The sequence below is a fragment of the Penicillium longicatenatum genome, assembly GCF_028827895.1.
Source record: "Penicillium longicatenatum strain IBT 33135 chromosome Unknown contig_2_segment0_segment0, whole genome shotgun sequence".
Taxonomy (NCBI): Eukaryota; Fungi; Ascomycota; class Eurotiomycetes; order Eurotiales; family Aspergillaceae; genus Penicillium; species Penicillium longicatenatum.
In genome coordinates this window covers 2174644-2199632 of record NW_026643120.1, presented here as the reverse complement: position 1 = coordinate 2199632, position 24989 = coordinate 2174644, and the positions used below count along the sequence as shown (strand labels likewise).

The 24989-nt window shown below is 47.7% G+C and overlaps 7 protein-coding genes across 7 annotated transcripts; 2 read left to right on the top strand and 5 right to left on the bottom strand.

Annotated features, from left to right (window-relative positions):
* Positions 1 to 451: 451 nt before the first annotated feature.
* On the bottom strand, positions 452 to 2077 carry N7484_003346 (uncharacterized protein; the record flags this gene model as incomplete). The annotated part of the gene is made up of 1 exon (XM_057113766.1): positions 452 to 2077. One exon carries the CDS (start codon positions 2075 to 2077, stop codon positions 452 to 454), a length of 1626 nt encoding a protein of 541 aa, XP_056973906.1.
* A 2209-nt stretch (positions 2078 to 4286) lies between these two features.
* N7484_003345 (fungal specific transcription factor domain-containing protein) lies at positions 4287 to 5798 on the bottom strand (the record flags this gene model as incomplete). The annotated part of the gene is made up of 3 exons (XM_057113765.1): positions 4287 to 4601; positions 4650 to 5097; positions 5164 to 5798. The coding sequence occupies 3 exons, from the start codon at positions 5796 to 5798 to the stop codon at positions 4287 to 4289; spliced, it is 1398 nt and encodes a 465-aa protein (XP_056973905.1).
* A 764-nt stretch (positions 5799 to 6562) lies between these two features.
* On the bottom strand, positions 6563 to 8565 carry N7484_003344 (glycoside hydrolase family 13 protein; the record flags this gene model as incomplete). The annotated part of the gene is made up of 4 exons (XM_057113764.1): positions 6563 to 7487; positions 7539 to 7956; positions 8013 to 8142; positions 8194 to 8565. The coding sequence occupies 4 exons, from the start codon at positions 8563 to 8565 to the stop codon at positions 6563 to 6565; spliced, it is 1845 nt and encodes a 614-aa protein (XP_056973904.1).
* A 7314-nt stretch (positions 8566 to 15879) lies between these two features.
* N7484_003343 (uncharacterized protein) lies at positions 15880 to 16170 on the top strand (the record flags this gene model as incomplete). Its single annotated transcript, XM_057113763.1, has 1 exon — positions 15880 to 16170. One exon carries the CDS (start codon positions 15880 to 15882, stop codon positions 16168 to 16170), a length of 291 nt encoding a protein of 96 aa, XP_056973903.1.
* Positions 16171 to 17274: 1104 nt separating this feature from the next.
* N7484_003342 (uncharacterized protein) lies at positions 17275 to 19143 on the bottom strand (the record flags this gene model as incomplete). The annotated part of the gene is made up of 1 exon (XM_057113762.1): positions 17275 to 19143. One exon carries the CDS (start codon positions 19141 to 19143, stop codon positions 17275 to 17277), a length of 1869 nt encoding a protein of 622 aa, XP_056973902.1.
* Positions 19144 to 20154: 1011 nt separating this feature from the next.
* Positions 20155 to 22275, top strand: N7484_003341 (glucoamylase precursor; the record flags this gene model as incomplete). The annotated part of the gene is made up of 5 exons (XM_057113761.1): positions 20155 to 20356; positions 20416 to 20699; positions 20743 to 20839; positions 20894 to 21534; positions 21622 to 22275. The coding sequence occupies 5 exons, from the start codon at positions 20155 to 20157 to the stop codon at positions 22273 to 22275; spliced, it is 1878 nt and encodes a 625-aa protein (XP_056973901.1).
* A 1212-nt stretch (positions 22276 to 23487) lies between these two features.
* N7484_003340 (uncharacterized protein) lies at positions 23488 to 24324 on the bottom strand (the record flags this gene model as incomplete). The annotated part of the gene is made up of 4 exons (XM_057113760.1): positions 23488 to 23710; positions 23752 to 23762; positions 23867 to 23956; positions 24001 to 24324. Coding segments are annotated over 4 exons (648 nt in total), but the record flags the coding sequence as incomplete, so codon positions are not given.
* Between the last annotated feature and the right edge of the window lie 665 nt (positions 24325 to 24989).

The following is a 24989-nucleotide window of genomic DNA, read 5'->3' as shown; positions in this document are numbered from 1 at the left end:
GCGAAATTATTCGCCTTGAGGTCTGAAAGAAGCTAAATTTAAATGAAGAATATATTAGCTACATTTTATCGCTAAAAGGCAAGGACGCGTCTTTCATTTAACGCTTAGCCCTACTTTTACTGACTCCGAAGTTATGGAGCTTATGCCCTCCAGCATAACACGCCGGTCACTCTCCGAGGATGCATCCAGAGACCTTCTATCCCTATATGCGAGACCCCAGCGGCAGTACACGGCTTTGTGGAACTCAACCGTCACCAAGTTGTAGCATATGAATAGAATTAAGGCACGTACTTCAGTACTTGGAGATCTCCATTCCTACATTGATGATATCCTTCGTGCGATTGATCAACATCGTGCAGCAAAGTACAACCACATATCAAATATCTTATCTTCTTCCCTTTGCGGTAGGTACGGACGCTCAATCATACTGTTTGGCTGAGACCGCCAGATGTCACGGACGCGGTGAGGTCGACTTTACTTCCTTATTCGCAGCCGTGTCATCGTGGAATAGGTCAACATTTGTAGATGCAAACTTCCGCGCAGGCACCTTCTGCTCGAAGAGAGCATCCATCTCAGCATAGGTGCGGCCACGTGGTTCAGGAACTCGAAAGTAGGACCAAACACAGCAAATGAGAGCAAGGCCACCCCAAAAGAATCCTGCCTTGCCGCGCCAGTTCCAAGCATCAACATTCAACATATACGGGATAATAACGCCATTCACAATGCTGAAGCAGTTGTACAAATTCCGGGAGAGGACAACAGTCTTGATACGGAGCCGGGTAGTCGGTATCTCGGAAACTAAAGAGTAGCAGACCGGTCCAACGGTCGAGTCGTAAAAGAAAGTATATACGAGCAACATTGAGCCGGTCGCCCATGAGGTTGCAGAGCTCTCGGGAGCCACGGATATAAAGCCCACGATAAGGAGTAGGGTGCACAGTATGACCAGGCCATAAACGTACAAGGTTCGGCGGCCGAAGTATGACATAAGAACCCAAGACAAAACTGTGCCGACACATCCAATTGCATACTGCCCCAGAGACATGTTGAAGGACTGTGACACAGCAAGTCCAGCGCGCTGATAGAAGACTGTAGAGTAGGCCATCAAACCAGAACCACACAGGTTCTGAGCTGCCCATATCAAGCATGATACCTCCGTACGGCGTAAATCATGACCACGGAAACAGTCCCAGTAGGATGTGCCAGAAGTAATCTCTTTTTCCATTTCATTGGTATGGACCATCATTGCCACTGTCTCGCGCGCATCGAAATCCTCGTCCACCTTGGAGGTCAGCCGTATAAGGGCGTTGACAGCGTCCTCAGTTCGACCCTTCCGAACCAGCCACCATGGGCTTTCTGGCGCTAGAACGACACCAATAAAGATGGGCACTGGCCAGATCCACTGGATAGCAAAGGGGATACGGTACGCCCACTGGTCTGTCCGTCCAGCCAGGCCTTTTAATATACCAGAGGCAATAAGCTGACCGATAACCCAACAGAGATTGACGTAGGTCGTGAGATAGGCACGGAGAGCAACCGGGCAGACTTCCGAGGCATATGTGACACTGAGGGTTTGATAAACACCAAGTGGAATGCCCATTAGGATCTCGCCGACGAGGAGAGTCTGTACATTGTGTGCAAAGAAAAGAATGAAGATAAAGGCGGTAGTAGCGATGAGCGATCCCATCATCGTCCGGCGGTATCCGAACCTTTCCGACAATATTCCGTTTATAAAGAGGCCCAGGATCTGTCCGCAGTTCATGGCGTTGGATAGGCCTGACTGCCACGCGGCAGAGAGACCGTAGGAACCGTTCGACATGAGATGGCCATATTTCTTGTTGAACGCCGGGTACCCGTAGAAAGAGCCCATCAGAACAACGTCATAACCTTCCATGATGATGGCAGTGGAGATGAGAATCGACCATCCAACAGCCTTGGGGTAGAGCTTCAAACCCCTCCACAGACTCATATTATGTTCCTTCTCGGTCGCGATTTTGGCATCGTGGACGACGTTGTCCATGTCAAGGTGCACATCGACATCGTCCTCGACATGTTGGGCGCTCGGTTTTATGTCCTTCATGGATGTGGTTGTAAGGTAATAAATATCTTACGACGCTAGGCGAGAGAAAGAAGGAAGTGAGATGTGATTGAGAGTTGTAAGAAAGCCAGGAGAGGGCAGGTTCCCCAAACATAAAGAATATATGTTCAAATTCAATGAAGGGCCTCTTGAACTTTACCCTGAAACTACCCCGGACGGTGCTGTCCGGAGCTATCTCAATTCGGGGATAGGGTTCGATAGATGGGTGCACCTAGATGCGGGCCTTCTTCGGTAACTCATCCGAACCGGTCATTCTTCGTGGCTTATTGGTTTCTCGGGCCATTTTATGGGACTACGGCCGGATAGGTCACTGGATCTCAGTATTTCAGTCCGTGTCCGGGCAGGATCAATTCCTAGTACTGTCCTCATGGGAGGGGCCGTGGCGGGGAAGAATACGGTCCACGGACTGGGGTAGTCGCGCACTTCATTTCATTTGATGATTGAGTTTGCGGAATAATCATGTGATAGTAAGTCATCGGGGCTTCTGCGGCCTTTCTGCGGGGCTTGGTGGTGATTGCGACCGTAATCGCGATGTTGAAGATTTGTGTGAACCTCTAGCCGGTTAGATCTGACTCGATGGGGCGAGTACCCGGGCCCGGCAGCTTCCACCGAGCGAAGCCTCCCCAAAGGAAAGGAAAGAAACCCTGAAAGCGGTACCCCTGAATGAATCTACCGCCAAATGGCCTATGATTCAGTATGAGAGACGACCGTCTGTCTTCTTTACACCCCTCCTCCCGTGAAACTATGGTTGTCTTCTTTCAACCCGGCAGCCAGTGCTAAATTAAATCAATCTCTCAAAGATCTTCACTCTAAACGCCGCTTAGGGACGATGCTGATATCTTCCACCCCATGACCCGACGAGGGATCTGGCCGCTAAGTTGGAGGGAGACAGACTAGAGTTAGATGCAGGGGAATTCCGGCCGGAGGACGAATACTTCAGCCAATTCGGATTCTATTCGAACACAATGGTCATCGTTGAGCCTGAGCCAACAGAACCGATCGGGCCAATGGAGTCTTCCGACGAGAAATAACGTTGGGAAGGAATAGCCGTTTGGAAAAACCAGCAGGACAGGGGTGCTCTCACCCTCCAACGGGCTGGAAGCTTAGCCCAGACTTTCGGTACCCGGCCCCCTATAAGACCTGGGTACTTCTTTTAGCTTTGTATGAATGCAAGTTCCAAAACCTAGAAGTCCTCCCCAGGCTGCCCAGACATGTAGTGGTGTGTGGGATCGATCAAATTTCGCCGGGCTAGTAGCCCCAAACCTACGAGGTTCAGCACAGGCAACAGAACCGCAGCCGACTGAGTCTCCTTAAAGGGCAAGTAGAGGCAGGCAATCAATCATTAGACTTTCCGCCCCTTCCCCAACTTGCCACGAAGAACCCCGAGGCTCTTCTTGGCAAGACTTGGAATCCAATGACCACCAGTCATGCCTGTCTAGATTGAGTAGAGCTACGAGTGGATATCCCCATCCTACGGCGAAGCGCGGGATTTTCTAGAAGCGTCGCCCGCTGGCCGGCAAAATATGCTGCCACTATACTTTCTCCAGGCTGTAGAAATCCTGAGCCGAGAACGTTGATTCGCTTTTCCGATCTGAAGCGCAAAGGGTATTTCGATCCATTCAAATGGCCCCAGTCACAGTGGCCTTACTTTCTTTGCCCATGGAGTCGCTGCGCTATAAGCGTGGCGAATCCGGTCTATTCTAAATACACCCGGTAGCAGCAAAGGCAGCTGCACGACCCGACCGAGGATCGGCCGGTCAGGAAGGTAACAAAATCCCTACCATAAAGCCCGCTTAGCGCGACAAGCTCGTCTTCGAAGCAACCGAGCAGGAAACTGGGCAAAACGCAGGAGAATAGATGGAAGACCACTAGCCTGGGTTTTGATCCCAGCTAATCTTCGGAGCGTAAGATTCCTGAAAAGCCAAATGGCTGGCGTGTCAAACAAAGGAACTAGTGCAATCTTTGACGCTAGTACAAGTCATCTTATAATGATTTTCTTCCGTGTCTCAAAGGACAGACAACCGGATTTTGGGCAAGCTATAAGGACACCAACGCAAATCGTTCGGAGGGTGGCATATCCTTTTCCTCCATGTCTATCACACCAGACGAACGGTTCGAGCACGGCCTTGCGATGCGCCTCACCTCATTGTCACCATATGATCAAGCTAGACATTTCCATTTGAAAGACTTCTCACAATAGTAATGAGTCATAGTCACCAGAATCAGCTGCCTCCAAACCGTCCTCCGTTGGGATGTCAGGGATCAATTGCGTCTGGAATGCGAGGGATGCCGGAAGGCTGTCAAGGCCAAGTATTTCGTGGGATTTTTGGAGAAGGGGGTCAAAGAGATATGATTGGGACCCACGAATACTGGATAAACGATGAAGTATGCCGCATAAAAGCCCCTGTGTGCAAGTAAATAGCTCCCCAGCGCTGTCGTTCGTTCTGGGAAGCAACGCATATGCAAGCAACGAAATAGCCTCTCCAATGTCGTACAGCTTTTGTTCCTATATTTCTCGTAAGACTAGGTTTACGTTTCACCGAGGGAAACTTACAATACCGATGCCATGGGCGTCGGCTGACTTTTGTGATACCGTTGACATAAGAGCCATCACGGATTTTCCTGCATTGACTAGGAGTTCTACCGGTATAACGGTTCCCTGGTTGCACTTTGAGCTGTCTTGTTTAGTGTAAACCTTCCACAGACGCGCTTGAAGCCACTGTTGTGTGACGACCAGGTCTACTCTTTGCGTCTCATTGTATTCAGCCAGCAAAGGGGTCGAAATAGCCATACAATGGTAGACGGAGTTAGCCGTGTCAGAGAAAATCAGAGATTCGGCGGCGCTTGCATCCCAATCGAAAAAGATGAGGGGAAGTTTCTCGAAGACCGAAATCAAATTGACGAATCCGTAAGCAATTGCTGGCGACTTGGAAGCGAAGACAGACGGCTTCTGGATGCAAGCTCGTAGCACGATCGGCATGCTGCGCTGTAAAGCGTACGCTCTGGTGGATGGAGTTACTTAGCTAGGCCATCGTACGCTATAAGATATCGCAGAAAGTAGTACTTACCTCTCGGTTATAAAGAGCAGCCAGTAAATCCTTCTTTTCAATTCGGCTACTTCTGCGTCTAGTGGTAAATAGGTTTGCTCTTGGTGAAGTTTCAACAAAAATGCGAATGATATGCTCTGGCTCAAGTAATGCCATGCATGATCATGTTGGTCGAGGTTGCCGTATGCTGAAAACAAAAAGAAGAAAGTGAGTAACGAGTCGATGTGAGGTTCGTCAACCGGATCGAAATCCCGCAGCGCTTGTATAGCCTGATCGATGAGGCTTCTGCCCGACGGTGAAATCTCCCCGTGAGTGGCGCCATGAGGCAAATCAAGTTTTAGCTGCAGATGGGTGGCAGCGCACATCGCAGCAAGGAAAGCATATCGTCTCGGTGGTAGTATTTCGGGGTTCGCGCAGTCCACCATCACTGCGTCGGCATCGAACACTGGCATGATAGGATAAAGGTGCTCGAGGAAGATCTCTACATGAGCCTGTAGCAATACGGAAGATATCCTCTGTCCCACTACAGTAGAGTAGGTAGGACTCTTGCTTATGGGATTCACGCTGTCTCTCTCTCGGCATTCTGTCGTTGGCAAGCACGTTTGATCATTTCCGAGATCGGAGCCCGAGGTGGTACTAGTAACGTCTGCGCGCATCGTTGGTGTCATGTGTATGAAATTTGATGGTTCTGGTAATAATTGATCGTCTGGTGAGAGTAGCGAACTCAACACTGGTGCTGTACGGCCTTTCGGACCTTTCCGTCGGGCGACAGAGGGGTATCGGCAATCCAAGAGTACATCTTTGCATTTTCCACAGGGTCGCTCGCGATCACATCGTACTTTACGTCGACGGCAACTTTCGCACGCTAGGCTGTGCTGTTTCGGGGCCTGAAGAAAGGCATCCATTGTTGCCGAGCTCAGCTTGCGCAGTCATCTGCTTTAATATTGTTACGAGGTGAAGTACCTTCATTACTCCACAAAATAAATCTAATTGCGGGGAAATCTAATTGCCCCGCAATTCAAATCCGCAATCACCGACAGTGACGCATCATACTCACTTCCAAGCTATGAAGGAGCGAACTTCGTATTGGACACTTCGTATAGGCTAGATTTCGTATTATGGCGCGTTGTGGCCCATATCATTATGCCAAAACCCCCAAAAAAGGCGACTTCGACCTGTATTATATTACGTAATGGTGTATTTCCTTTTTGCCTTCGTAACTCCTTGGCATGTTTTGCGTCCAGGGTCGAAAACTCCGTGCTCGGACAAGGCCGGGTATTACGGGCCTTCTTCGGGGCTGTCTAAGTCAAGCACCTATTGGTTCGATAATAACAAACAAGAATTCTCATAATGAACTAACATCCCGTGAAGCAATCTCTTGGAATATTCGCTGAATTGTCGGGTCCTCGGTCAATTCTACTTACCATAAATTCACTCCAGCTAACCATAAGAATGCCTCGAACGGTGCCAAGTAGACCATGCTATCCAGCTTACTTCGTTGTTTCCTAGAATAGTTTGACAGAATGGTCGACCCCGAGGACCATGATTCTCTGAATTCTTCCGGAACGGTCCATTCAATCTCGCTAGCCCGGAAGTTAATCACAGCCAACGCACGGCCGGTCTCAGATGTGCGTGTGTAAGCGAATACGTCTGGATGGTCCGAAGAGATGAGATCAAAGGATCCGTACACCAATATCTCCGGATATCTCTTTCTTAGGCGCAGCACGTTGGACCAGTAATGATACACGCTATCGTTATTCTCCACCTGGATCTCCGCATTCCATAATGGGTAGTCATCGTGCACGGAGATCCATGGCTTCGCAATGGAGAAGCCTGCATGCACAGTTGCGTCCCATTGCATTGGAGTCCGGCCATTGTCTCTCGACTTCATCCGATATTCGGCAAGACTAGCTGACTGCAGAGCACTGTCCTTTGCCTGTGTGCTTGTAATCCTAACAAATCCGTCAGTTGCCGGTGGGACCTTTTCATGAAAGAGCACATACTCTTGCCAGTGGTTCAGGGTTTCAATATCCCTGTACTCTTCAATCGTCCATCCAAGCGGCACATTAGGCATGCCAAGTTCTTGGCCCTGGTAAATGAAAATTGTGCCGCTCTGGAAGCCCAAGAAAGTGGCAAGCATCTTTGCAGATAGAGCACGGTCACTGAGTTTGTCAGATGCGAATCGCGAAACTGTTCGCGGCTGGTCGTGGTTCTCAAGGTATAAAGCGTTCCAACCGTTATTTTGGTGCATGGATGTTTGCCACTTGGACACGATAGCTTTCAGATCTTGCATTTTCCACCGACCGCGGGTAAACTTGCCTCCTTCCCCATGGTCTAGACTGACGCTTTAGGCTAGTTAGTTGAAGTGGTCAAGCTCATCGTAAGGCCCTACTCACAGTTCGAAATGGAAAATCATGTTTAGCTCCCCTCGGTTATATCCTACCGCATTCAAAATTTCCTGCACGTCGCTGACTTCAGGCATCTCTCCCACGGAGAATGCGTCATACGCTTTCAAGATGGCCCCAATCTCTCGTAGGTAGTGATGTAGTTTCGGGCCACAGGCATAGTACTTTGCACCACTTTGCCACGTTGAGTCCGGGTCAGTGATAGGTGCGTCGGGAAATAACGGGTCTTTGCTGATGAAGTTGATGACGTCCATTCGGAAGCCGTCCACCCCTTTATCCAACCAGTGCCGAATAATCTGGTGTACGGCACTTCGGACTTGGGAATTTTCCCAGTTCAGGTCCGGTTGCTCTTTCGCAAATAGATGCAGGTAGTACTCACCGGACGCTTGATCATATTCCCAAGCGCTACCTACACTGACATTAGCTAACCCCAAGGTACCGAGGATGCACTGCACAAAAGCTTACCCCCGAAGTAGGATACCCAGTTATTTGGCGGTTGAGGCTTGCCGTCCGCACTAAACACCGGCTTTCTCCAAATATACCAGTCGCGATAACGATTGTCTATCGAAGAACGCGCTTCGCGAAACCAATGGTGCTGTGTTTCTCATTAGTATATCTTCCTAGCAGTAGATAGACTGAGACGAACCTGGTCGGAGGTGTGATTGACGACAAGATCCATAACCAGCTTCATTTTCCGCTCATGAAGTTTGGAAATCAATTCCTCCACATCCTGAACAGTACCATAGGGGGGATGAATTTTGTAATAGTCCGAAATGTCGTAGCCCATATCGATTTGAGGAGACTCGAACACGGGGTTAAGCCAAACAATATCCACCCCAAGCCCATGGACATAGTCCAGTTTGGAGATGATGCCGGGAATATCCCCAATCCCATCGCCATTGCTGTCTTTGAATGAAGCTGGATAGATCTGATACACTGACGACTCTTTCCACCAAGCCTTGGCTGTCGGCCTATGGTTGGCTTCGTCGGTATCCGGAGGGGCAGCAATTGAGCCCATTTTGATGTCGATGCTACACCCAGTGATGCGTGAATAGAAACAGCAAGTAAAAGGGTCAAATGAAATTGGGTTGTAAGTTTGTGGGATGTAAAAGCGAGAGCACCTATAAAGGCGTGGTGGGCTGCGAGAAACGATCGTCCCATCTGATGCACATGCCGCAGTAACACCGACATTAGCCCGTTCCGAAGGCAAAACCCCGGCTAATTTGAGCCACATTATGCTACCTCAGCTGTTAATCGCGGCAACTTATTACTATTGCATGACGTTACCCCATCCCTTTGGTTCAAGGGGGCTAAATATAGTGAAGCACGTAGACAACAGTGTTGGGATTCCGGAAAACACCATTGAAACCCATCTACGCCATTTTTCTGTTTTTGCAATCCGTATGCAGAACTAATGAGGCACTACACGCTCAACTCGACCCATGAAATGCGACATCAGTGTATTGGACTAATTATACTGCCTGGTTTATTGATTATGATCTTGGAAGGAAGATGTAAGCTGGAAGGGAGATTGAAACTGGAAATAGTTTAAGGTACTGCGATCAGGGGTTAGAACACTGTTAATGAAGTCGTGTATACAGTCTCACTAAAACTAAATTGTTTGATGCCTATTACATCTCTTCATAATCGTGTTTGTAGGAGCTATCAGTAAATAATTTCACGCCTGAACTTCCTATGAAACCGATCTCTAGTATGCCTAATTCCGGGATCATGCAATGGCCAATTTCCAAGAGATAAGAACGAATACTATGTGCCGGTACAAGCCTCATAAAATGACGTTACTAGGGTCATGTTGCTTATCATAGAGACATCTATAAATGGACTCACACGTGGATAATTTGTTAGAACTGGTGCAAGATAATGGTGACGACCAGAAATTTGCAATTGATGGAGGCTGGTGGCTAGTCTTGAAACACTTGGTTAATTAGCCATTAGTCCAAGTTCCTGGAGTGAGGGGATTGGGACAATTTGCGGGTCAAGGAGATCGGGCCTTCTCCGGAGCTGCAACCCGGCCCCACATGCTCAGGACGGAGCAAGTCTTACTCCATCAGCAATACCCAAACTCCGATATTATTCTTCCGCCTAGTCCGGCAGGTCAGTTGTAATCGCGCAAAGTAATTGCAAATGAATGGGGAAAAAAAAATTCCGACGATGTTATATGCCCCTGCTGCCCTCTTTCCTGTTTCGGTCAGGACAAACTATGTAATTTTCTAGTATAAGGCTGCTAGGGGAGCCAGGCATATAACATCCGAGGAGGGGCTGCCATGTGGTTGGAAGTTCTCGGTGGAGTCACCGGCTAGCGCAACGACACCCAATCCGACTAGAATCGGTGCAACTACTCTATGGATATAGATACAGTCGAATCTCCTAAGCAACACTTTGGGATGCTGCGCTTTATCGTTAGCAGCCCCCTTGTCCTATGCTATGGATGCCCCACTTTTCGACTCTTTTCTAGATTTTCCCATATATAAGAGGCCAAAGCTGCACCTTTCGAATTGATGCAAAATTTTACCTTTCTATGATAGCTTAGTCATCATCCGCCGATCAATCAGATCTAACTTCCAGCTACATAGGGTAAATGACCCACGTGAGTGGATGGATCTAAACTATGCCCTTCGCGAGGTGTAGTCTGGCCTTGAGAGTTAGAAGTGGGCTACTCTAGACTTGCCTTAGCCTATTCCGGCCCGGATTATCCTAAATCTAGACCGAGAAACCGGACTGATATACTAGAATAGGCTAGCTACACGTAGACCTCGCCATGACCCGCGGGTGACCCGCAATGGGTGACCCGCGACCCTCTAATATGCGGGTTACGGGTCCTGACCTTCTACCCGCGGGTCGGTTCTAGTCTTATACTCACCTACAGAGGGTCACTAAACAAGATAAATAAATAAAGCTTCTACGTTGCATGGATTATGCACCTTGTTACGGACCTACGGTCCGTGACTGGCCATACCGTTATATACCGAAGATTCTGGATCAAGGGTATTTTGCAATGAGGTTCCTTAAAGCTAGTGAATCAAATAAGTACGAATCTTTCCGTGTGAAATCTTAATTAACCCGCTAGGCGAGAAGGTAGATGTTTAACCACCTTGATCTATCTGACATCATCATCAAGACTGGTGATGGTAATATTTAGTCTGTAGAGGTGGATATCACTAGTGAACACTTCGACCGATTAGCTGATCAAGGGGTATGTAGAGCTTCATCTATATGGGCTGCAAGCAGAGAAAGGGTATCAGATGTGTATATGTTCTTATTAAGGATTTGATGAGGCTACATACAAGGTTACAGATAATGGTGAGGAAAGAGAAGACACTGCAGACGGAATTTAAACCCATTTAGGGAATCAGGGCTAGAGCTAAAATGCGAGTTCTCCATAAAGTTCTCCATAGTCAATGCCCCCACACATTCGGGTGGTGCAACATCATTTGGATGGATGGCGGGGGGTGTTGCTCACTAGAGTCGGCTGTATCTCATTCCTTCTGTTAGAGTGGAGTTGATGGAAGACAAAAGAGGTACGAAACATGAGGTTTATTTCCTCTGAAGGTAGTTCTGTATGGAATGTATGCAAACCAACTTTTCTTAAGGAAACATGATAAAGAAAATAGGATGATATGGAAGAGGACTGTTGATACCCTCGGATTATCACCGCTGAGACCCTGTCTAGGTACATAAGACTGAGGAAACCCTGACCGGACTGACTGCCTTACAGCAGGGCAACCACACTAGTATCTTCACAACGGAAAGAGTAAGAGAACAATAGGGCAATGAGGACAATGGTACTAGAAAATGGTCATTATTGTGGCTACTTTTGATACGGATATTGGTTATTCTTAAATTAGGTTCAACAATTGGGTCTACACCTCCAGATGCGAACATAACATCAACTTTCTGCCAGCGCATAAGCCTCAACTACGTTTACTAATAAAGCTAGGCTAAATTGAATGCCTGCTAATCATCGACATTGCAAGCGAGTATGACGCCAATGGGGATAAAACCAGATCAAATTACTGCATTTCAACGTCCGGCCAAAAGAAGGATCACAGCGGACGCAAACTGGTAGACAGCAAATCTAAGTATTGGATGATCTGAACTTTCTGCTTCTAGCGATCACATTGGTAATGTTCGCCGGGAACTCCTTTGAAAATAGGAATCAGCCTCACAAAGCCTTGCGCTAGCCCTGGGGCCTCTGACATGAGAATAACTGGTTCATGAATGCATCCTTGCAGCGTAACTGGCATGCCCTGCCGGAGAGCATAAACCCTATAGCTTGTGTGTTAGCTGAAGTAGAATTAAGAGTCGAGTCAGTGCTTGCCTCTCGGTGATGAAGAGGAGCCAATAGGTTCTTCGCCTCAACTCAGCCTCCTTGAGATCTAAGGCTGCGTATGTTTGCTCTTGATTCAAAGCTAGAAGATACACAAATGAAATGCCCTGCCTCAAGTAGAACCATGCATGATTGTGTCTGCCGAGATTTTCGTATGCCGCGAACAGGAAAAAGGAGGTATATAGTGAGTCAATATGCGGTTCATCGAGTGGATCAAAACTCTGGCATGCCTGCGCGGCTTCGGCGATGAAGACATTTGCAGATGGTGTCAAATAGTTCAGTTCTATGTTCCAAGGTGAATCTATCTCCAACCGAGTTTGCGTCGAGGCACATAACGCGGTGAGAAACGCATAGCGTCGAGATGATAGCAATTCCGGAATCGCACAGTCATCCATTATGTTGCCAGGGTCAAAAATGGGCATGGTCGGGTAAATAGAATCAATAAAAACTCTTGCAACGCTCTGGAGAGCTTCTGGGGAGAGTCTGCGTTTCACTGTAGACGAAGGCGCTCGGCCTTCATTTCGAACATCCATTTAGAAGAGATCTAGATACTCTGGCCTCTAAGTTGGGGTTTGTATTGAAAATTGTCCAAATACCTTTCATTGAGCTTGAAAAGATGTCATGGGTGTAAAATTAACGATATTAGTGGTTGTGTGGAAAATTCTGGACCCTCACTGATTTTGTATTAAGCCTAGTGACCAGTGTTCCCTGCCATTTCTAAAACTCCGAAGAGTCCCCTTCCTTCGAATTTGCTATATTTCCCGGCCAGTGACGATTGAACACCCAACTGCAAAATCTTTCTTCTAGGTCCGATACGGTTTTGCATCGAATTAATAAGAATATACGTTGAAGTTGGCGCGCAAAATGCCGCAACAGTTTGACCACTTTTCAAGTCTCAACACTTATCAGCAAGATCATAGGTGGAGTTGGACAGTTTTACAAATCTTTTTTATTCCACCACCGGGCGTAGAAAAGGATGCGCGTGGATTTAGGATCACTGCCCTCTTCCTTTCATTTTGCCATGGGGGTTTTCTTTAGGTAATATTCGATCCTCACTGTGTTTACATCTTTACATCTCCGATGTGTCGCGTAGAGTGAATCATGCTTCCGAGGTAGCCCCGTCTGCAGCATCTGCAAACCCTTGACCCGCATCAACAAGAATTTGACGTACCCTTTTAGGTTGGCCAGTCAGTTGGATAGGCATTATGATCTTGTAAGTTGCTCCATCACAACCCGCTGGAAGTATGTCCTTTCCGAAGAGACTAGATGGTTGGAATATATGCAGGTAGGAATACTGCGCACATATAGATTCGCTTCACATGCACTAATATAGACAAACTATAGGCTCGTCACGATTTAGAAATTGCCTGCCTGCTTCCGTCCCACTACGTTCCGTCCCGAGCTCTGGACAACGGTGTCACCTTGTTTGCCGGAAGTTAAGCAGGGCAGATCGCCCAGCAAATGCTTCAATAGTATACCATCTCAAAGTGTAACATCACAAAGTGATCACAATGCCAAAGACATGGCTATGAACGACATATGGAGATACTTTGTCTTCTTTTTTGTTCATTATCAAAGGCCTTGATTATTGCGAACAAGTACAAGGTTCGCCTACCTATAAGACGGGAAATTATTCATACGCTAGGATCGTCGTGCACTACCTTCTGGAGAACCATGTCTTGTTGGAATCTATAATAGAGCTGTGCTGAGCATGTAGAATGTAGCATCGCAGCGTAAGGCTTGCACTAGGAATGAAGCCGATATGAAGATTGCCAAGAAACCGCAGTGCGTGTGATGTCGGCACTATCTCGGTCAAATAATGCCCAATTTGACCATCTTCACTATAGCCATACCCCCGCATCAGAAATGAGGGGTGGAATCAGTTACCGCCTAATAGAGTATGAAAAGGCTAGGCTCTTATTATGCTATCTCTAACACTATTTAAGCTGAGCTAGCTGAGCTAACCAAGGTCAGGTGACCCTGGCCCGGTCCACAACGGGACTCCATGTAACACCGCCGAGCATGATATCTAAAAGTAATGTCTCAAGATCTTGTTTTCATTTCATCTTGAAGAAGGCCCGTGTGTGTTAATCTCGTCATGGAGAAATTCCCGTCCGTGTGAGCCACGGAGATACATTTAGGTTTGTTCACTACCGAAGAACAGCCGTCTTGTTCCACTGATCAGCGAAAACGAGACAGTTCGCGTGAAGGAAAGTCGCTTCAACAATATCTCGTTGTTTGGTATAACATACATTGTTCTCATGCTAGCTCAGTATTATTTTTATTTTTATTTTTTTTTTTGCAGAGCCTATAATGCATCTCCACGCAGTTTGAGATGCTCTACACTCCTCGTCTATCGTTTTCATGAGCGAAGCAAGCAGCGGAGTCACGTTGGACTGGCCACTCCGAGAATCCTCTTGATTTACTCTCAAGTGCTGTCCATCATGGGTGAAGATTAAGGAAAGGAGGGAGAAAGGAAACATGAGTGTTGTGCTCATCTCCGTAATGAATCCCTCGCTAGCAAGGAGTTCGAGAAACTGAACTCCAGTCATAGACGCTGGGGTTGAAGCTGCCGGAGAGCAGGAGCATGCCTCAAGAGTCTGGCTGCAGATGCAAAAAGGATGGCCCTGGAAGAGACTGGGCTGCATTTCCCTTGTGAGCGGTCCCGCATGGCTGAGATGACAATCGAAGAAAAGAAATTCGAAATTACCGCCCTTATCCAGAATGCGGTGGATCTCTCGAATCCATGACTCCGGTCTTAGAGTAGGTGGTCGATGAGGGTTCGAGAGAAATTTATATAGCGTTCTTGAAGTGACCACATCGAAGCTGTTTGACTTGAAGGTCAAATAGGGCGGGTAATTGGTAGATAACTGTGGCTGTGTGAGCTGACATACTGCGACCTTTGGTAAAGTAGCGATCGCCTGTGTGTACACGCCTGTTTTTTCAGGAATAAGCAGGAGCAGCGAACATAACGGAGGTTGGGGGTGAATATACTGCCTTCAATGCCGCCTAGGTCAAGAACCCTGAGGCTACGTCGTCTCGGATGGTGCTTAGATAGAAGAGGCTGAGTAATGTTGAGGAGGAGAGGATTTAGCTCGAAATGAGGAGAAAAAGGGTTCGTTAGGAGAGCGGAGTATGAGCGAAAGATGTGCTTTGCTGGATCAGCAGTGGAGGTCATCGTTGAGGTCGTAATAGCTGTTGATATGCCTGGTCGAGTCGCTGCTGAGGTGGACGTGGAGAGGAACGGGGGTAAAACGCGCGGGTCATGGCCACTATGGTGATCATGGTTTGGGCCACTTTGATCGTCTTGAGATTTTGTCCTTCGAAGTCTAGCAGGGACAAATATTCGGGCTAGTCTCAAAGGACGCCTATCGCCCTGCGATCCACTTCCACTTTCACCTCGCTCGAGTAGTGGGATTGTCTGCTCAAATGATGGTCTTCCCGCGCTTGAAGACGGGGCCATTTGCTCTATGTGCTCTGCCGTCCCCTGTCCGTGCTCAGGTAGGGCTTTTTGATGTTCCCAGAGCTGTCGCATGTAAGCGTAATTCGCCACGCTCATGGTCGGGTGGCTTTCCGGGAAGAAGGGGAATGCCATGTCGCATACTATCTGGATTATCAATCTTAATCTCAAAGTAGTCGGTGAAACGGTAAAGTCCGCCTTTTATCAAACTCAGAGATTCGGAAAGCTGGGGTTAGCACCTGCGGGCGTTCTACGGGGTAACTCCAAGTCCAATTCAGTAATTTAGCTCAGTCCAATCGGTCTCCTAGAGAAGTCAATTTCTCTCCACACTGGCCTTTCCACTCCGGCGGGATGCACAGTCCTCGGCCCATTCTACACCGATTCTGCGACCGAAAGCAAGAGGAACTGGCGAGGCAAATTGAGTCCGTTTTGGCCTCTTCCCACAGCCAGACATGGGAAGTCGCCTCTTTTAAATCCTTTGGATAAGAAAAGGCACTGTACCTTTCATCTTATTCTTCCTCGCAATGTCCAATAAGGCGAGCATGAATCGTATGCGCGTTTCTGTCCCTACGAGGCGTGCCGCCCAGGCAAAGACAATTTTATCGCATGCTCACAGTACCTCCTCCAGCGACAGTATCGCTCGAAGCCTCTCACCAGAGCAGCTGTTGTACGACAATGTCGACATCTTCGACCCCCTATCGTCAACAATTCCAGCTCTCTACGACCTCGCCTCCGGTGCCCGGACGGCAACACGAGCCGAACAGAAAATGACTTTAACCCAAGCATTTCGTCTATACCCCAAAGCCATTCCCTGATCCATTCTTCTGTCGTCGAGCATCATCGTGGATGGCTATGATATGAATCTCCTGACCAGCTTCTTCACCTTCCCCGTCTACCAAAGGTCCTACGGGACTTCCACTGGCGATGAGCTGTCTGAATTTTATATTTCATCAATTTGGCAAGCTTCTTTGATCAATGGGTCCCAGGCTAGTGTGATCATCGGCCTCCTTGGTAATGGTCTGTTTGCCGACCGTTTTGGATACCGGCATACCTTGATCTCAGCCCTCTTTGTCCTGGGCGCATTTGTCTTTTTAGCAGTCCTTGCGAGGGATTTTGAGACTTTACTCGCCGCACAGATCCTATATGGTGTGTTCTCAAATCCTGCATGTAAATTATTGGACCTAATCACACTTCTAACCCCGCAAAGGGATCCCATGGGGTCTTTTTCAGACATTGCCTTGTCTCTTATGCTGCCGAGGTGATGCCGGTGGCGCTCCGAGGTCAACTCCTCGGTTATATCAATTTTTGCTGGGTTCTAGGACAGACCTGTGGTGTCGGTGTGATCCGTGCTTTGGTTGATACAGATTCCGAATGGGCGTACCGTCTCTCATTCGCATTGCAGTGGGCGTTCATTGCAGCTATTCTGACAGGGATGGTATTTGCACCCGAGAGCCCCTGTAGGTCTTACTCCAGAGTACTAGACGAAGAGATGTACAGTTTACGCAATTGTAAATCCCCATTCAAATGGCTGCATGCTTATAGCCAATGAGAATGGGCTTCATACATGCTGGCTATACTGTGGAATGGATCTTCCCCGGCACTAGTGAATTACAGCGGCAAGGATTATACCAGATTCGAGCCAAAGACCGATCAGAGTATTTACAAACTCGGAATATCACTGGACCGAGGCCAATCTTAGCATATTGAATTTGATTCTTAGCTAGGTAGCTGCCTCTAGGCTGAACGATATGAATAGAAATCGAAGGATAAGTATACTGAGCTAAGTCAACGAATTCAGCCATATTGGCGGAACAGAATATAGGCAGTTAGACAGCTCCAAGGATACCTCGTACAGTCCTATCCTTACAAAATCACTCCACATACACCATTGAGCCTTTTCAACAAGGTTGAGATTGTGTTTACTCCACTACGTAGTGGCTGTCAAAGGCAGGGTCAATGCTGATGCGACCGGCGGAATTGACATCCCAATTGTCCGAATCGAATTTGATAGGGGTATCTCCGACCTGGAAGCCCCGGATGGTCAAACCGACCCCATTGACGGAATTGGCACCAAGGCTGACTTTTTGGTTGTTATGATTCTTATCCGTGAATCCCACAATAGCACTGATGTCGAGGGAAGGAACGGGGGTTAACTCCTCAATCCAAGCATTTTCAATAACGAAATCATCGATGTTCGACAACATGTTCAGACTGATAAGACCTGGAGAAATACCCTCTGCTCGGATATTTGCCACAGTGTAGTTGGAAATGGTGGTAGTGATATCGGCCGTGCTATCAGAATTGATATCAAGATAGCTGGAGGAGGATCCGATCAGAGCTCGGGGGGCAAAGTCCAGCCACGAGTAATAACGGCAGTGAATCACATCGATGTCCTCAAGACGGATGTCTTCAATATTGCGTGGGTACCAGCCCATCTGAATAATAGGGGCATTATTGGTCTTCCAAACTATCATACGCTGAGCGTGGACACCTGAGTAATATGTCTTGATACCATCATCGCCAACATGATAGAAAACATCCTGCAGACGGCCATTGGTGTACATCTCAAGGCCATCGGTCTGGCCAAAGTAACCGCCGACTTGCTTGTAATCGGTGATATCCACAGCAAAACCAGGAGGAGGCACGCCGTCATTGTCTCCATAAAAGTCCATGACGTTGAAAGGAGCAGCGCTGGTGGTAATACCATTCATTACCCAAGTCTGCCCACTAGTGACACCATTACCACGCCACATCTTCAAGGACGTCAGATCAGACTTGGTGTTGCTATATCCTGCTGCAGGGTTTGCTTGATAAACATATTGTTCTCCAGAGAGCACACCGTAACCAGTGGCTTTAAGCTGCGGGCTGTTGGGGTTGTTGTACTCGATGGCGCCCTTGACATATGCACCAGGGGCCAGGTAGACCCATGACACACTAGATGGAAGAATAGCACGATTCTTCCCTGTGAACCAGTAAACCCCAGGACCAAAAGAAACAACCGACTTGGTCACCTGTTGGAGACTCTCAACAAGGCCAGGCTGAACTTCATATATATCCTGCTGGGTGGATGGGACAAAAACTCCGGAAGGAAAGGGGCTAGCGAAAATGAGGAGCGCATTGAGTGGCTCGCGCCCCACAACCGGCATAGAGTCTGTGTAAGACTGAACATAGTAGTCGCCCGATGGGTTGACGTCTTGCACGTAGGTCGATTGCTGGGTCTTCTCCTTAATACGATACTCAAAAATGTCGTCTGCGAACTCTACCGAGAAGCGCGCACCATTAGTCTCGGGGTTGTAAGGTACCCTGATAAAAGCAGCGTTATTGGAGACCGTCACGTCGAACTCGCGGTTGGTGGGACGGATCGTAATGTGATCGGCCGAAAGGATTGGCTTGTCGTCGGTGCGAGTGATTTTGACGACTGCGTCCTTTCCATAGAGAAACTGGGACCATCCCATGGTGACACCGATGTCGTCCTCGATGCTGACCTGATCGTCTTCATTACAAATATCTGACCTATCTGGGTAACAGAGCTTCCCTTTGCCGCTGCGGGGAATGGTCTCGTAGACAAAAGAATCGTAGAAGGTGTTGCTGCCGGCGGAAGCAACCTGGACCGAGTATAGATGCGATTGACGGACGCTGTCATCGGCGATGGGGCCGTGTGGATCGATCACACCTGCTTCGTGCCACCACGACTTCAAGTCGTTGCTGTCCGCTGTTGTGACGGTGGAGTTCATGGAGCGGCACCTCACACCGGGTTTGGGAATGGCCAGCGCAGTGCTAGCCAACATGGCTAAGCTTATGTGCTGCCAAAACATGATATCAACGAGTAATTAAAAAGATAAAGTACACGTTCAGATGTGCTCAGCCGAGAAAGAATAGGTCTGATGTTGCTGAGCCGTTCTGCGGTTAACCACAATGGCTCTCCTTATAGCTTGACAGTTTCCTTTCCCTTCTCTGGCGCCTGGAGACTTGATTTCCGATAAACACCCGCATCCCACGCAAATGCTAAATACTCTTCATAGTCAATTAAGTCCGAAATACGCCCGAATAGAGACTCGCCACTTCCCTGATATCATGGCTAGCGGAGAGAGTTTGTGCACTTATTTCCGGAATTGAGAAGAGTCAGGCGGGCTCTTGTTAGCTTCACCGAGATTCAGTTACTACTCCACGTTCGACCTCGGAAATTACCTAGTCCACACCCGAGAGCCCATCAGCGAAGTAGAGCCGAGGGTGATATCAGGAGTGACTGTTGTTCTGTGTCAAATCTGTTCTTGTCTCAATTAAAGTTCACTTTATTCACAGAGTAATAAGTTGCAAGCAACGTTGCTGAAAACAGACAAAGAAAAGACCCCTGTGTCTCCTCTCCGTCCACAGATCGGAAGTTAGCGAAATGCGCATGAATGAATAGAAGAGGGAAAGTTAAGCCTGATACAATCCTGAAGACTGAAGCACATGTTAATCATGCACCCCAGGTCGGTTTGTGTGCCCCTGACATGCCCCAGTTTACTTTCCCCGCATTTGCATTGCCACCAACGTCTGTGTCCGGCCCTTCTCCGGCTGCATTTTCGGAGCAAAGTGATTTTTATTGATTTCCGAAGTTTTCGACCGAAGAGAAGAAGGCCAGACGTGCCCAAGCCGGACATCTAACCAATCAAGGACTGATACGAGTTCAAAGCAAATTATCCCGCAGGGAGATACAAGGCTTTAAAAGGCAACGATCTTCCAATAGATTTTGATGCCAGTTGCAAGTATCCGATTCGATCAGTTCCTGTACAGGTCAGTTTTATCTACGTTGGATGATGCCTCGTCTTCTCGTGTTTGCGCTTCATGCATTAGCCATCGGTAAAGTTGCTATTGCAACAGCAGCAGGAACTTTGGATGAATGGCTGGCCTCTGAGTCAAACCTTGCTTTGGAGGGTATCCTCAAGAACACTGGCTCCACTGGGCAGTATGCAAGATCTGCCGATGCGGGAGTTGTGATCTCTAGCCGAGATCCTGACTGTGAGTGGTACCCACCGCCAAGCTTTCCTCTCAAGGAAAACCCACTGAAACAATTACAGATTACTTTACTTTCACCAGAGACGCAGCTCTCACGGCGGGGACATTGGTGGAATTGTTCCAGAATGGCAATGCGAGCTTGCAGATCCCACTCACCACTTATGCAAATTCACAGGGCTATCTGCAGACCATCTCCAATCCTGCCGGTTCCTTATCTGCCGGTGGCTTGGGAGAACCCAAATTCGGTGTGGATCAGACTGCGTTCACTGGCGCATGGGGTCGACCTCAGCGTGACGGGCCCGCTCTCCGAGCATCAAGCTTAATCAACTTTGGTCATTGGCTCATTGTATGTATCCATCTCTTTCACTGGCTTGGCTAATGAAAATCAGGACAATGGCTACTCAAGTTATGCGGAGGACAATGTCTGGCCAATCGTTCAGAACGATCTCTCGTATGTCGCCCAGTTCTGGAATCAGACTGGTTATGGTAGACACACCCTGGCTCTCTGCGAACGTTAAATCAAACACTAACCGTAAAAAGACATTTGGGGTGATGTCATTGGATCATCATTCTTCACCGTTGCTTCTCAGCACCGCGCTCTTGTCGAAGGAAACACCTTCGCCAGTCGTATTGGCCGCTCCTGCTCCTGGTGCCAGTCACAAGCACCACAGGTGCTCTGCCATCTGCAAGACTTCTGGACAGGCTCTCATATCCTGGCCAATTTCGCGGGTGATAGTGTGCGTTCGGGAAAGGATGCAAGTACAATCCTCGCAAGCATCCGCAGCTTCGATCCCGAGGCAGAGTGCGACGATCTTACTTTCCAGCCATGCTCCCCAAGAGCACTTGCAAACCACCTGGCTATCACCGATACCTTCCGCTCTGCTTATCAGATTAACTCAGGGACCGGTTCCGGTGCCGTAGCTGTTGGCCGCTATCCTGAAGATGTGTACAGGAGCGGTAACCCTTGGTTTCTGACAACGTTGGCAGCGGCAGAGCAACTCTATGATGCAGTATACCAGTGGAACAAAATCGGATCGATTACCATAACGCAGACCTCATTGACATTTTTCCGGGGTGTCTATCCTTCAGCCCTCATAGGAACTTATTCTTCCTCCAACGAAACATTTACATCCATTGTCAGCGCTGTCAAATCTTATGCGGATGGGTTTTTGAATATATCCGTATGTGCATCTATCACGTTTATTCTATACCGTCAGCAGTCCCCGCTGGTTGTTTTTACTGATTTGTAAATGAATTCGCTTACCCAGAAAACCTACACCCCAACCGACGGTTCTCTCTCGGAACAGTTCAGCAAGGTTGACGGGTCCCCGATATCTGCCCGCGATCTGTCCCTCTCCTATGCTGCACTCCTGACCGCTAATCTACGCCGCAACTCCGTCGTGCCACGCTCTTGGGGAGCGAAGAACGTCAACAAGGCATCCGAGTGCTCTGCTACATCTGCTACCGGAACCTACGGTACTCCGACGAAGACTCTATGGCCTTGCACTATGACTAGTGGAAGGGAGACTACAACTACATCTTTGACCTCAGCTGCGACGACAACGACGATATCATCATCAACAACAACAACAACGGCCTGTGCAACTCCAACCACAGTTGACCTTTCATTTAACGTAATTGCTACAACAACCAGGGGTCAAGATATTTTCTTGGTTGGCTCAATCGACCAGCTCGGAAACTGGGACACAAATCGCGCAGTTGCGCTCAGGGCGGATAAGTACTCCGATAACAATCATCTGTGGTATATATCCGTGGATCTACCAGCGGGCGTGAATTTCGAATACAAATACATTCGAAAGCAGAATGGCGGGGTCACCTGGGAAATGGATCCCAATATGCGCATGGCTGTCCCGAGGGGTTGCGATATTGGCACGGCGGAAGTTAATGATACTTGGAGATAGCGCGCTAGGTCCACTAGCTATCCCAGTGTTTTCTCGGGTAACATAATACAGCGAACAGGGAGGAAATAAGTAGTCTACAAATCACTGAAATTAGTATGAGTTACCCATTCGTGGAATGACACGGAAGGGCAATTGAAGTTTATAAAAATCACCACGGCGTCATACTGGGCAATGTAGACGTTAGTTAAGAGCATACGTGACCTCTCTATACGGTAAAGGAAATCCAGATCATCGTTACTGCAGTGAAGAAAAACGTCTGTTTCATGTCCTTTTTCTGCTATAACTCAGCTTATTTATGTAAACAATTACCCTGAGCAGAAGTCCGCTGCCAGAAAGCATGATATCCGCCTCAAGAAGCTTCTTCTCAATAACTGTCCAATCAACATCTATACTCTCGGATTGCTAATGGATGGCAGGTTCCGTTCGGTATTGTAGTACCGATGCTAGGAAGATGATTCTAGAAGTTCCCCACTGTGATACCTCATGGAAGGCCATAAGCTACTTAGAATTATACGAGACCTAGGTATCTATCTTAAACTGATATCGAACCCTTTCTACCTTTTCAAGGTAGATCGAGGGCCTCGGTGAGTTCCATTCCATCTTTTATTCTATTGGGAGTAACCATATGGCCTTCACTATTTCGGGTATCAAACCTGAAGTGCCCCTAGTATAAGAAACCCTCTGCAGTTTGCCTGGGAGACATATACATTATGCCTCTCCGACGGCATAGCAATCATTGGCATTCTTCTCGATATAGTAGTTACTGTTTGTTACGACCCTTTGATCTATCTTTTACGCACTGCTCCTGCGAACTGGTGAGCTGGTCTCGTATCAGGTATACTTACCACGGTCGTGTCTTCAGATTTGTACTTGCAACCGTACCGTAACCTGGTCACCTAGGCCTTACACGGCTCGGGTTTATAAAATAGTCTTGAAAGTGTTCTTCAGGTAGAGCGCCAATGAGGTCAGGTCTCGGAGGATCTAGCCTAATTATAGGATAGGTTGTCAACAAGTCAAACAGCGAAGATACTATCGTAATGGTATGTCCAAGTAACAATGTAGGATTAATCGCGAAGAACCAAACCAAGCACATGAAAGAGTGTCCTTGTATATCCTTCGCCTCTGAGTCCTGGTCATACCTGTGGTATACCAGTTCTTGGCGACGTACGGTGGTACATCAGGATTCGCCATAGTATTCTGAAAGAATACCTTTTACAACCAAAATCTAAATGTTTTGAGAGGTGGCGTATGGGCGTATGGATTGATAGATACTGCAATACCAGGAAGCTGAACGATCTTTATCACGCCTTTGAACTGTTCAAAGTTCTTTAGTTCTTGTTGATTGTTCTGTATACCGCGCTTGTTAGGAAGGGTGGTTGATCGCCTGAGGAATATGTGGTGTTTGGCCGCTTTTGTGTAAAACGCGGAATTACTTCTTAGTATTGATGCAAATAGGAGCAAATCACGTTGAAGCACGATTTATTGAACTTGGTCAAATATCAATAGTGTTTTATCCCGTCGCTTATCTCATTCTCCTATGTCAGATCATAGCCTGGAATGATGAGAATTGGGAATGTGGTGGACAGATTACTTTATCAGGATCCTCCCTGGTATTGAAACGCAAGGTTTTTGAGATTGGTGGATCCAATAGTATCACTCGGTTCGCGGTGCTGTTTGGCAACTTTGGATTTTTTTTTTTTTTTTTTTTTTTTTTTTTTTTTGTACGTTCATTCTCTTATTATCTTCATTTGCGTTGTAGATCAGTTCAGTGACAGTGTCGTCTAGAAGAAGTAGTGACTGAAAGTCAATAGTCCTGACAAAGTCTAGAAGTTCATTCCTTCGTTCGCCGTCTTCCTTTTTGCCCCGGCTCGTCATTGCGAGAGGAAAGTGAACTCTTGAAGGTTGGTTTAATCCATCATTGTTTGCTGAGGTGTAGATCAAAGTCTGAGAGTGGTTGTTAGGCTCTAGCTTGCCTTGGGCTCGGAAGTCATCATCTTTGCAGTACAATTTGTATCCCAGGTCAGGTGTCGTAAGAGCTGTGGCCGGTATCCTGTCTTGAAGAGTGTGGTCAATCAATGGGCTTTCCTTTCCTCCTTCGAATGAGGACACATGGTCAGTAGAAAGGAATGTCGATTTTTAAGGAAGTCTGAAGGGGTGAGAGGTCATCTATGCCATACGGAGGCATGTGACTAGGATACTGTAACGTTTCGGAAGAAGTTCAGAAACGTTCCGTCAATTTTTAATGAGTTAAAGCTTGTAGTTCGTCAACTTTCTCGACGCAATATACAGAGCTCTAAAGGGAAGAGAAGGACATGGCGGCATGGCATCATGGCTTTAGTGGGATGGGTGGAAAAGCTTAAAAGGAGCCGCTGTTCGCTAAGCATGGTGCTTTAATACGCAAAAGATCTCGGGATGAAAAACATCCTAATCTTTTCTCCAGAAGTGGGCGGTCAATTTGACCCGGAGAATCCAACGGACCCCTAGTTACACAATGCCCTACAAGACAAGGAGCAAGGGTTGATTGATGGCGTCTTGGAGGGGTTTATCTGGATACCTACCTACCCGCAGACAAAAGATATGATAAATCCATATCGGAAGGAATGCTTACTGTATTCCTATCATACTGGTATTTTACTCGCGATAGGAAGCCCGGATGTACCATCCGGGCACTTTGCCAAAGTGTCAACCTGTCTCTCAAAGAATCTTTCCAATTA